A 12,719-nucleotide genomic window follows, 5' to 3' on the forward strand; every position below is an offset into this window, starting at 1 on the left:
GCCACCCAGCCCCTCGTGTGCCACAGTCCCGGCTTTCATAGGTGCTCGCTAACAGCACTTGCCCCAACAGTCTGTTGAGGCTATATGGGGGATCTTTGTCTTTGTGTGTGCGTGGGTGTGTCTGTGTAGTGGTGGGGAGCGGTGGTGTAGCGGTTAGCGCAATGCGCTATGAACCCGGCGGCCTTAGTTCGATTCCCGCTCACGGCCGACACCAGTGACGATTATCTGAACCGGTCCTGGGCCTCCCCTAGGTCGACTCAGCCTCAAATGAGTACCCGGTGCGGTGTGTAAACATCGCCACTAAGAGAGACGAAGGCGGCCGGGCGTGGTTGCTGGCCACCCACCCCCTCGTGTGCCACAGTGCTGCTCGCTCACAGCACTTGTCCCATCAGTCTGTTCAGGCTTTACGGGGGATCTTTGTATTTGTGTGTGGCTGTGTAGTTGTGACGAACCGGCCCGTGTGTGTATCTCTGTGCATCTGAGAGCGAGAGGGGAGAGAGGGGAGGGAGGAAGAGAGAGGGAGAGAGATTTGATCTGGAGAAGAAAGCTGCACTCTGTTCGCGGTGAGAGCGCGAGATACGCGTGCACTCTCTCTCACATCTCTAAACTTTAAACACATTTACACACACACATACACACACATACACAAAGACACATATCCCCTGTATGAACCTTAACAGGCTGTTGGGGCAAGTGCTGTCGAAGGCCGGCACGGCACACGAGAGGGTGGGTGGCCAGCACCACGCCCGCATACACACACACATTTACACCCACACACAATAGTTTACGTGTTGTGGGGAGCGGTAATGTAGCGCTACGAACCTGGCTCACGGCCATCGACATCAGTGACGATTATATGTGAACCGGTGCTGGGCCCTCCCCTAGGTCGACTCGGCCTCAAATGTGTAAACATCGCCACTGGGGAGACAAAGGCGGCCGGGCGTGGCGCTGACCACCCACCACCTCGTGTGCCGTGCCGGTCTTCATAGGTGCTCGCTAACAGCACTTGCCCCTAAAGTCTGTAAAGGCTAAACGGGGGATCATTATGTTTGTATCACTATAAATGCTCATGCCAACGAGCCTTTCACACTTCACGTGGCACTCGAATTGTGCACCTAGCCTGGCACACGCGCTTTGGCGAATGCCAAGTTGTAGGTCCCGAATGTCTGGTGTTCAAACGTTTGTATAAACGTTATTCATTATATATCTGTACCGTACTGTATGTGTTTTTTTTAAACCACATATTTGTGGTTTTGTGCCTGTCCCATATATGCGCATGTGCTGGTCGTTCGCTTCGTGGTCAACTCATCGGCACTGGGAAGACAAAGGCGGCCGGGCGTGGTGCTGGCCACCCACCCCCTCGTGTACCGTTCCGGCCTTCATAGGTGCTCGCTAACAACACTTGCCCCTACAGTCTGTTAAGGCTATACGGGGGATCCTTTGTCTTTAACTTTTGTGTGGGGAGAGTACCTGGTGCAGTGTGTAAATCACCACTGGGGAGACAAAGGCGGCCGGGCGTGGTGCTGGCCACCCACCCCCTCGTGCGCCGTGCCGGCCTTTATAGGTGCTACTCGCTAACGGCACTTGCCCCAACGGTCTCTGAAGGCTACACGGGGGATGTTTGTCTTTGTGCACATACCTGTGCATGCAAACAACGCCTCAAGGTGCACCTCTCCTGGCACGAGCGTCGTGGTGACGTCCCTGCCGCCTGGTGGACATCGACGGCTATTGAATGCACGCAACGCATTCGTGAGAGCGTGAGAATGCTGTGTCATGGGTGGAAAAACCCCGATTTTTCCAGCGGCAGGCATCGGGTTTTTTCTTTAATACAATTAAACCCGAATTAAAACCTGGTTTAATGAATACGAAACTCTGATCCAAGGCTTAGGCTGCTTCCTCGTCGGTGCTGCTATCGTACTCGGGGCCGAGTACGGATGAAGCTCATCGTTGAGAAGTTGGCGAAGTGCGGTTCTGCAATTAGAACCAATTAAACCGCATTTCTCCCAATCTCAGATGATCGGGTTTAATATAAAAAGACAATTAAACCCGATTGTAAAAAAACCCGACTGTGCCACCCTTGTGCTGTGTGCACTTGCCCCAATAGTCCGTTCAGGCGACGGTCCCAGGCGTGGGTATCGTTGTCTTCTCTAGTTTCGCGTCCGGGGTTTTCATTAAAATGACCACGCACCGCACGTGCATTTTTGCATCAACGCAGAGCTGCGTGTGCTGGAACGGTTTTAGCATTTGCCCATTCGATCTCTTGGCGCCGCAGTTCAGTTTCAGTTTTTTTCATTTATTAGGTATAGCCCTGTGAGCCATTCGGCTCTTGAATCGGGTGCAACCGCAACCGCAAAAACATGAACAAGAAAACACCTTAAGTTAGAACGAGGGTCAAGTTTGTTTCTTCCCTCTTCCCGCCTCTGTCCCCCCGGCAGTATATAAATGGGCACACCACAGTGAGTCGATCGGCAGGTGTCTCGTGCGTGTTGGTGGAGTAAAGTGTGTCTTCCCAGATAAGATGTCTGGCCCAGAGAGGAAGAGTAGGCCAAATATCCTCAACGAGGTAGCTCTTGCCCATAACGTGTTGGGTCGGCCTCTGAATGTTACCATTATTTCTGATCCCAGTGACCTTCCTGAAACATTCGTGGTTATACACAGGGAGAAGATGCGAACGAGTCTCTAATTCAAGTGTGAACTACCGTACCTCCGTGGCCATAAGAAGTATAGCCGATGCAGCCATCATTCCATGAATGCGGGTTTTTAGTTCCCGTGTAAACACGTGGGTGACTTGGGCCTCCAGGTATGTTGCAAACATTTGCAGATCGGGTCCCACTCCGTTTTCATGATGTCTGCAGTTGTTGTACGCCCAACGTGTCCCAGAAGCTTTCCCCATGTTCACACCCTGTGCAGGACAATTGATCCTCCTCCTCCTTCAGGTGTGACATCTGAAACGACCTCCTCTTCGTCCGCAACACAGTTTGAGATCCGCAGAAAAATCCTCCACCGATGTTATTATGTCTCTCTCCATATGCATTATGTTTCCATGTTCCTCTTAGAGGGCTGACATTTTGTGATTTTCGATTTAAAGCTTTCGTGACTGCAGGGATTCATCTTCTTGGTTCTTTCGGTAAAGTCACGTAGAAGGGAAATAATAAAATAATAAAAATAAAACATAATAAAATACAATTCTCACGACGTTTCGGCCACGCTGTCTTCCCGACAGAATAGGTCTGTCGGGAAGACAGCGTCTGAATGAGATGCTGTCTTCCCGACAGACCTATTCTTCACCTGAGGACGGCTGCTTGCGTTGTGGCCGAAACGTCGTGAGAATTATTTTATAATGTTTTATTTTTATTATTTTATTATTTCCCTTCTACGTGACTTTACCGACAGAACCAAGAAGATTTTGTGAGTTGCCAATCTACACTACGCCGATCTATTTATTTTTGCCGCTGGTACCACGCGCCCACTGCTTGCGACGACATCGTCGATCGCAGCTTGTGTTTGTGTCCCCCGATTCTTTCAGTCTCATTTTTGTTTTCCCAACTTATTTTTTGTTTCTCTCACAGAATCACGTGTTTTAAAGCTTCCCTTTGGCGCGTCTCCGTTGATCGCTCCTCTTTCCCAACGAGCCCTTTGCCAATACTCGAAACGTCGATGATTATATATTTGTTGGTTTAAGGCCACGGTGTTATGAAGGAATGTGTTGAGAATTTGTGCTTGTGTATCACTGCCAACGCAACAGCAGGATCACCCAATAAGTTGTTAAACTACTCAATGCATTACTTTAAGTCAGGGGGTGGGGAACCTTTTTTCTGCCAAGGGCCATTTGGATATTCATAACATAATTCGCGGGCCATACAAAATTATCAACTTTAAAATTGGCCTGTTATATTTGGTCAAACATTTAATTAACTCACCCCTAACGTGATGGCTGGAACTGCTTCTCTTTGGTGAGGCGTGTGATGTTAGCTGGTATTGATGATGTTGCTACTCGCAACTGCTTTTCCAGGTTTGCTCCTAGATTTATTGAATTTCCAGTCCCGCCTGCGGTTGCCTTTGCCAGGGCCACACCAAATGATTTCGTGAGGCCCGCGGGCCGGACGCTCCCCACCCCTGCTTTAAGTGATGACATCCATTTAACAACATTGCTTCTCTTCCACGCATTCGAGTTGATCCGAAATCAGCGACCTCCTCTCGAGCATGTTGAGACACCCGGCGTGAGGATCATCCATCGGTGGAAACCTCACCCGGTCACTCGACGCTCCCCACCAATCCTCTCTCGATTGCAGCCGTGCAGCCCAGCGATGTTCACAGCGGCCAGCGCTGCGGCCACGCTCGCGCTCACGCTGGTGCTGGCGTCTCGTCCGGCGCCATCATCGTCTTCGTCTCCGTCCAACTCCTCCTCCTCCTCCTCGTCTCCCTCCACCCCAGCTCGGCCCAACATCGTGCTCGTCGTCTGCGACTCTATGGACGGGCGGCTCGTGACGGCGCCGCGGTCGCCGGTGCCGCTGCCGTGGATTGCGCGCCTGGCGGCGGCCGGGGCGGCCTTCGCCACGGCGTACACCAACTCGCCCGTGTGCTGCCCGTCCCGCGCCGCCCTCTGGAGCGGACTTCACACCCACGTCACCGCCGCGTGGAACAACCACAAGTGTCTGCCGCCAGGTGCATGGGGGGGGGGGGGGATGTCGCGTCGTTGGCCGTCAACGCGAACCGGCCACGTGGCTCAGCGGTGGAGCGAGCGGTTGAGCGAGCGAATGGTGGAGCGACCGGTGGAGAGAGTGGACAGGGGAGTGAGTGAGTGGTGGAGCGAGCGTTGGAGAGAGTGCATGTTGGTGCGAATGATGGAGCGAGTGAGTGGTGGAGCGGGCGTTGGAGAGAGTGAGTGGTGGTGCGAGTGGTGGAGCGAGTGAGTGGTGGAGCGAGCGAGCGGTGGAGTGAGTGGTGGAGTGAGCGGCTCTTGCAAGCGGAAGGTTGCGAATTCAAATCTTTGGCCCTGCTCCACGGTGTAGCGAAGAGGAGGTGGGTGAGTCGTACAGCTGCTGCTGCTGCAGAGTTCCACCGCGACCTGCAGTGCAGGGTGACAGGAGCAACGCGATGCGCGCACCGTATCACGAAACCCACCGTCAACATCGTATCTTGCACCTTGCTGTCGTGTCACGGTAAACGATGTCGCGGCGGTGACCCCTGACCCGCGCCAGGCTACCCGACGTGGCTCGACCGCCTGCGTGCCGAGGCCGGCTACACCACGGCCGTGTTCGGCAAGACGGATTTCACGTCGGGCGGACACTCGCTGAGCAACCGCGTGGAGGCGTGGACGCGCGGCGTGCCGGGGCTGCTGCTGCGCCAGGAGCCGAGGCCCCGCGCGCAGCTCGTGGGGGGCGAGCGCACGCGGAGGGTGCAGCTCCGCGACTGGAACAACACGGACCGCGCGGTCCGCTGGATCCGCGACGTGGCGCCCGGGAGAGGTGGGCACCAGCCCCCGCGTGGCGGGCGGTGGGGAACCACCTCGGGCATCCAGCTGGAGACGGTGATCGCCGAGAGTTAACGATGATGACGGTGACGGTCGTCGACTCTCTCGGTTGTCCCGGGGGGGGGGGGGGGGGGGTGATGATGGGGAGGGATGGGTCACGGATTAAATAAAGACGTGGCTATAATGCTTAGCATATGTGAGTTGGGGTTGAGCTAAATGTATTGTTTAAATGCGTGGCATTGGGGTGGAAATATTAAGAACGTGGTCATTATTCGACACAACGATGCAGAGAACACGTTGCACAACAGTAATTGGGCGCACATTCTGCGCTAATCGCACTTTGTACGCTGTTGGATAATTGTGCACTGATTATACATCGTATGCTATATTTGAACAATGTACATTGGTAATACATTTTACACTTATGGTACATAGTACGCGAATTGTACACTACACGCCATTTATTTACTGTACTCCAATTTAGATCGTACCATATTTGTATATTCTATGCTGGTTATATATAGTCCACCAACATTTCCAAACTCATAACATTTTGGAAACTGGTGACATTTCCTCCACCTCCTCCTCCATCCCCCTCCCTCCTTCATCCCCTCCCCCGCCTCCTCCTCCTCCTCCATCCCCTCCACCACCTCCTCCACCTCCTCCTCCATCCCCTCCACCACCTCCTCCACCTCCTCCTCCAACGCCCTCCCTCCTCCATCCCCTCCACCACCCCCGCTTCCTCCTCCTCCTCCACCTCCTCCTCCATCCCCTCCACCACCCCCACCTCCTCCTCCTCCACCTCCTCCTCCATCCCCTCCACCACCTCCTCCACCTCCTCCTCCAACGCCCTCCCTCCTCCATCCCCTCCACCACCTCCGCCTCCTCCTCCACCTCCTCCTCCATCCCCTCCACCACCCCCACCTCCTCCTCCTCCACCTCCTCCATCCCCTCCACCACCTCCTCCACCTCCTCCTCCAACGCCCTCCCTCCTCCATCCCCTCCACCACCCCCGCCTCCTCCTCCTCCACCATCCGCAGCTCCCTTCGCGCTCTACCTGGGCCTCAACCTGCCGCACCCGTACAAGACCCCGTCCTCCGGCCCCAACGCCGGCGCCTCCACCTTCCGCACGTCGCCATTCTGGCTGCGCCGCGTGCGCCGCGGCGCCGTCGTGGTGCCGCGCTGGCTGCCGCCCGACGAGACCCACCCCTCCGACGCGTACGCCACCTTCGTCAAGAACTGCTCGGGCCCCTTCGCCGACGACGAGGTCATCGCGGTGCGCGCCGCCTACTACGCCATGTGCGCCGAGACGGACGCCATGCTGGGTGCGGTGGTGCGCGCACTGGGCGCCGCGGGCTTCGACCTGCGCGGCGACACCTACGTGGCGTTCACGTGCGACCACGGCGAGCTGGCGCTGGAGCACCGGCAGTACTACAAGATGAGCATGTACGAGGGCAGCGCGCGCGTGCCGCTCGTCATCGCCGGGCCCAGGGTGCGGCCGCGGAAGCAGCACCGTGGTGGCGATCGTGGTGGTCGCGGTGGTTGTGGTGACGGCAGTGTTGCTGGTGGTGGTGGCAATGACGGTGATGGTGAGCATGGTGGTGGTGATGGCGGCAGTGGTTTTAGCGGTGGCAGTAGTGGCGATCGTGGCGGTGGCGGTGGCAGTCAAGGTGGTGGTCGTGGTGGTCGTGATGGTGGCGAAAGTACCGGTGGTGGTCGAGGTGGCACTCGCAGCTGTGCTGGTGGTCAAGGCGCTGCTGGTGGTGGTCATGGTGGTGCTGGTGTTGGTGGTCATGGTGGTGCTGGTGTTGGTGGTGCTGGTGTTGCTGGTGTTGGTGGTGCTGGTGTTGGTGGTGGTGCTGGTGTTGGTGGTGCTGGTGTTGGTGGTGCTGGTGTTGGTGGTGCTGGTGGTGGTCGTGTTGGTGGTGCTGGTGTTGGTGGTGGTGGTGTTGGTGGTGCTGGTGCTGGTGTTGGTGGTGCTGGTGTTGGTGGTGTTGGTGGTGCTGGTGTTGGTGGTGCTGGTGGTGCTGGTGTTGCTGGTGGTGCTGGTGTTGGTGGTGTTGGTGTTGGTGTTGCTGGTGGTGCTGGTGTTGGTGGTGTTGGTGTTGGTGGTGCTGGTGGTGCTGGTGTTGGTGGTGTTGGTGTTGGTGGTGCTGGTGGTGCTGGTGTTGGCGGTGTTGGTGTTGGTGGTGTTGGTGGTGCTGGTGTTGGTGGTGTTGGTGGTGCTGGTGTTGGTGGTGCTGGTGTTGGTGGTGCTGGTGGTGCTGGTGTTGCTGGTGGTGCTGGTGTTGGCGGTGTTGGTGTTGGTGGTGCTGGTGGTGCTGGTGGTGCTGGTGTTGGGTTTGGTGGTGCTGGCAGTCGTGGCGGTGGTGAGTGGACGACGAGGTCAGTCCTCGAGCGGACGTTGGTGTCCCTCGTGGACATCTACCCGACCATGATGGACATAGCGGGGCTGCCCGTGGACCCGCGTCTCAACGGGACGTCTCTGCTCAAGCTGCTGGAGCGACGGGGACGCACGGCGCGCGCACGGAAGGGCGGCGGTGACGGCGTTCGTGATAATGATGTCGGTGGCGTTTCTCATGACGGCGTCGGTGATAGAAATTTCCACGCACCTCAATCTCTTCAACGGCATCGAAATAATTACCACCGTCATCACCGCCATCACGCTGCCCAAAATACCATCACCGTCGGTAGTGAGCATGCCGCTGATGGCAACCAACGGCGACACCAAACTCAACATCGCCGCCGTCGTCGTCCTCATCGTCGCCAGCACCGCATTCATAACGCAACCAACTACAACCTTGAAAACGACGCCGATGAAAACGACCACGACGACGAGGCGACCTCCTCCGCTCGCCGTGACCTCGTCAAACTCTCCCGCGGCCACCGCTGGGCGCTGAGCCAGTTTCACGGCAGCGACCTCAACGAGTCGGCGTACATGCTGCGCGTGTCGCGCTGGAAGCTCGTGGCCTACGGCGAGGGGCCCTCCTCCTCCGCGACGCGGCCACAGCTCTTCGACCTCGTCGCCGACCCCGAGGAGCTGCGCGACCTGTCGGCGTCGCGACCCCACCTGACCTCTCGCCTCGAAGCGGCGCTCCGCTCGCTGATCGACTACCCGGCGGTGACGCGCGCCGCGCGCCGCTACGACCGCGACGCCTTCCTCGAGTGGCGCGTCGCCGCCGGGCCGCGCTACCGGGAGGCCATCGCGGGCCTGCGCTGGTACCGCGACTGGGCCGAGGACCCGCGGGGAAACCTCGAGGCCATCGACGCCTGGCTCGAGCGAGGGGAGTGATCGCAGTGGAGGGGTGGGGGGCAGGTGCCCCCCCCCCCCCAATGATGTGTTCGAAATTCCTAATTTCGATCGGATCATTGGGGTTTATTAGTAATAAATCGGCATTTTGCGACCCCCACTGCCACTTTGTAGCATATTATTACGTGCCAGGGACTCTATGAGATGATAGGACAATAGTGTGAGTCCATAATTGGCAATAAGTAACGGCAAAGCAGTTATAAGGGACTCAGAATTGTGCGCAGTTGCGTATACAGTACACGACTTCCCTGAAAGCATTCACCTTCAGCGAGCGCGATGCCGATCACACAACGCGGTTCGAATTCGACCCTCGATCGATGGCTGCGCCATCGCCGCACACACGTGGAATAAAAAGCAAGGGACAAGTCCTTACTTACTAACAACTCCTCTATCATTTTTCATCGCTGGAAGGGTTGCCCCCCCTACCTGAAAATCCTGGCTCCGCCATTGGGAGTGATGTCCGTCGGTCCGGTTCGGCGACCCGGGAAACGTCTTTTCCGCGCAACCCGGCACACCACGTCCAGTATGCCTCCTCTCGCTACAGTCTGTGGGCTACGTATAGTCACGCGCCACTTACCAGCGAACTGGAAAATAATCAGCGAGGGGTTTAAGCCGTGGGATTATTTCGCATGACTGTGGCTGCGGTACCAGTGCGGTGCTCTGGGAAACGCGGCTGGGACGCAGACTTTTCGTTTGGCCGGCGACGCGTTTCAACTACAGCGAGGAGATCACGCTCACCATCGGCTCCAAACCCTCCAACATCACCGTGAGCTTAAGTGGACTATGGTGAGGTGGACAACCGTAGATACGGCCCGAAATACTGTATGTAACCGTGTGTTGAACTTCTTTCGCACCGTACGTACCCAACCGTGTTAATCGGAGGTGTGGGGGAAGGACAACAAACTCCACACAAAAAGCAGTTCTAAAGAAATGAGTTTTCAATTTCAATTTTAAATTGCAGAGCTTCAGTGGCTTCATAATATGGGAAGGAAGAGCGTTTCAGACGTCGTGTTCTATTATCCTCCTGCCTACAGATGAACGTGTCGACTGGTAGTTTGTGATCTGCGTGTTGACTTGTAGGTAGGCCTGTAAAGTGTGGTGGTTTCTACCTTGAGTATTAATTTCTGTTTTAAATAAACCTTACTTTTAAAATATAATACGTTTTATAGAGTTCAATGGGGGGGGGGGTGTCACAAGACATCTGGACCACTCTGTCGATCAGTGGTTCTTAACCTGGGGGTGCGAGACGTGGGCAGATTTTATTTCGAAGATAAATCATCGAAACACAAAGTAAGCAGTAAGTAAGTACAACTACTTTGTTTAATCAAACCCTGTGTATTCATTAACATCGTTATTGTTTTTGTTACAATTGAGAACCAAAGGGGTGCAAGGCTTGCACTTAAGGGTTTCAGAACCACTGATGTAGATTGAGTCGAGGATTGTTGTAAGGTGGCATTGGCGGCGGTGACGTGGCCAAGCCGAAGCTCTTAGCAGAGCGGTTCGCTGTTTGATCCCCGGTGTGTGAACAACAGCACCTCCCATGAGCACGGTCGTCTACGTACGGTGCGAAAGAAGTTCAACGTACTCTTAATACACACATACATCCGTACATACTACCTGCCTTCCACCTCACAGCGGACGTTTCAAGACCCCGTGGCGTTATTAAAATAAATATGGGTTAGGCCAAATTAATTAGCAAAAATGTTGTACTGTATTTACCAAAAACTTAGCAGGACCCTCCTGAAAAGAGGGCTTGAGACTCGGAGACGCCTCTACGGGTCAATGGATGTACAGTACTGTACCAACAATGTCAATCCGTACGCAGGTGGAGAGAATGTGACGAGGATGTGGTGGATTGTGGATTGGGCTGTAGGCGCGATTGTCCATCTTGTTTCCCTTCAACACCCCACCAAGTTCCCCCCCCCCAATTGCTCGATGCCACCTTAATGAGGCCATCAAACTGACAGAAGTTCGTTGTCGTGGTGGATGATGGTGGTGGTGGTTGATGATGGTGGTGGTTAATGATGGTGGTGGTGGTTGATGATGGTGGTGGTGATTGATGATGGTGGTGGTTGATGATGGTGGTGGTTGATGGTGGTGGTAGTTGATGGTGGTGGTGGTTGATGGTGGTGGTGGTTGATGGTGGTGGTGGTGGTGGTGGTGGTTGGGAGTTCCAGGCTGATTAGCTGCAGTCTCCGAATTTTCTCGAGCGAGAGGCGGCTGCTTTCGTCGTCGTTGTCTCTTGTTGTGACCCTCGTCAATGTCCTCGTCACCAGGGTCATCGTGACCAGGATCTTCGTCACCAGGATCTTCGTCACCAGGATCTTCGTCACTGCCGCAGTCTGTGCGGGCCCAGACACCGTCCATCACTTACGTCAGTCCGTTGATTCGATGATTCGAACAGGTGACTGTTGAGTTGCTTCGTCAATGAGTGATTTACTGAGACAATCCTTATTTAATCAGGTGAATGCCAATAGTTTATCCATTGTCACGAATCAACAATGTGTATTCGGCTGTGTACTTTGTATGTCTGGGTGTACTTGCACACGTAATGCCCCCCCCTCCCTCCCCTCGCCGTTTGCAAATCGACTGCTGGATGAAGACCCACACGGCTGTTGGGGTTGTTTGAACATTGACGTGTGGTGAAGGTGTGCGCTCGGGATCGGTTGAGAGATTACTCACCACTGATGTTGTTCGCCTTGGCCTGGGGAATCAAACTCAGGTCGTCAGCACGTAATAGGCATACATAAAAGTAACTTTTTTTTCTTACGAGGTAAGGCCCACTGAGCTATCCAGCTATTTTTCAGAAGCGATCTGGCCACAAATGATACCTCAACGAAGTGGCTTATCACGTGAAAATGTATAGCAGCTAAATACTCTAAATGCATGTTGATTCTAAATGTGGAGGGAAAAACCGGAGGACCCAGAGAAAGAGCCACGAGACCACGGGCAGAACACGCAAACTCCAAATATACAGCAGCAGGCGTCAAGGTCGGGATCGCTACTACACCCTCCTGGCGAGGGGAGTGAACATTTGGCCAACCAACACACTCCAGGGTCCTCCAATGAAAACAGACAAGGGTAGTCTCATTGAGCCCTCACCTGCTTATTTGAGATGTTAACACCCACGGGTGCGATCGCTCTTTGTATCCTGTCCAACGGCTAATGTCGAACTAAACACAACCGGCTTCCCAGTTCTTCATTTCAGCCGGAACAGTCCCCGAACGCTGTTCCGAGAATTGCTTCTTCACGGTCACGTTGTGGATCCCGGGGCTACGCTTTGTGAAATGCTCTAATATCCTGGTCTTTTTGAGGTGTCACCCAGTTAAACAAAAATAAAGCCAACTTAAAACATTGACATCCATCCTTGCCTCGTGTCGTCCTCGTGATGTTGCACTGGTGTTCATACGGTTACAGGAATCTAGCGCACACTTACATAGGATCATCACAGGCACTTTGGACTCTAGTAGTCTAGTGGTCGTGTCTTACGCTGATAGTTCTTGCTCCAAGCCAGCCGAGCAGCGTTCTGGAAAATATATCGAGTGTGGAGAAATGAAGCCCTGCATTTAGATGATGATGTAAAACTTCGAAATGGAATGTCCTGAACAGCATGGATTGGCCTGAAAGTGCACCCAGCTTGGCACAAGCGCCGTGGCGACGTCACCGTGACAGTGGCGTGTATTGTCGAAGCGCGTTTGTCGAGGTCTGTCCTTTCCCTAGGTCCACTCAACCTTAGTGATAGTGCATACACACTGTACATCTCACCCAAACAGTCAACAATGGACACCACATTTGTATGTCTTTAAATATTTCGAATTTTTTTATTAAATAAAAACGTACAACTGTGCACCAGTGGTAAAAAAGAAAATCAACACGGCTTTAATAAAATAAAAAAAAAACAGCCGGGTACTATTGCAAATGAACAATCAAAATTCG

The 12,719-nt window shown here is 54.4% G+C and overlaps 1 protein-coding gene across 1 annotated transcript; it reads left to right on the forward strand.

Annotated features, from left to right (window-relative positions):
- Window positions 1-588: 588 nt before the first annotated feature.
- Window positions 589-10,862, forward strand: ARSK (arylsulfatase family member K). Its single transcript, XM_078871943.1, has 5 exons — window positions 589-726; window positions 4,293-4,665; window positions 5,202-5,468; window positions 6,514-7,296; window positions 7,816-10,862. Exons 1-5 carry the CDS (start codon window positions 667-669, stop codon window positions 8,763-8,765), a joined length of 2,433 nt encoding a protein of 810 aa, XP_078728069.1. The 5' UTR covers window positions 589-666; the 3' UTR covers window positions 8,766-10,862.
- Window positions 10,863-12,719: the final 1,857 nt, after the last annotated feature.

Source organism: Lampetra fluviatilis, chromosome 33 (genome assembly GCF_964198595.1).
Source record: "Lampetra fluviatilis chromosome 33, kcLamFluv1.1, whole genome shotgun sequence".
In the NCBI taxonomy this organism is placed as follows: Eukaryota; Metazoa; Chordata; class Hyperoartia; order Petromyzontiformes; family Petromyzontidae; genus Lampetra; species Lampetra fluviatilis.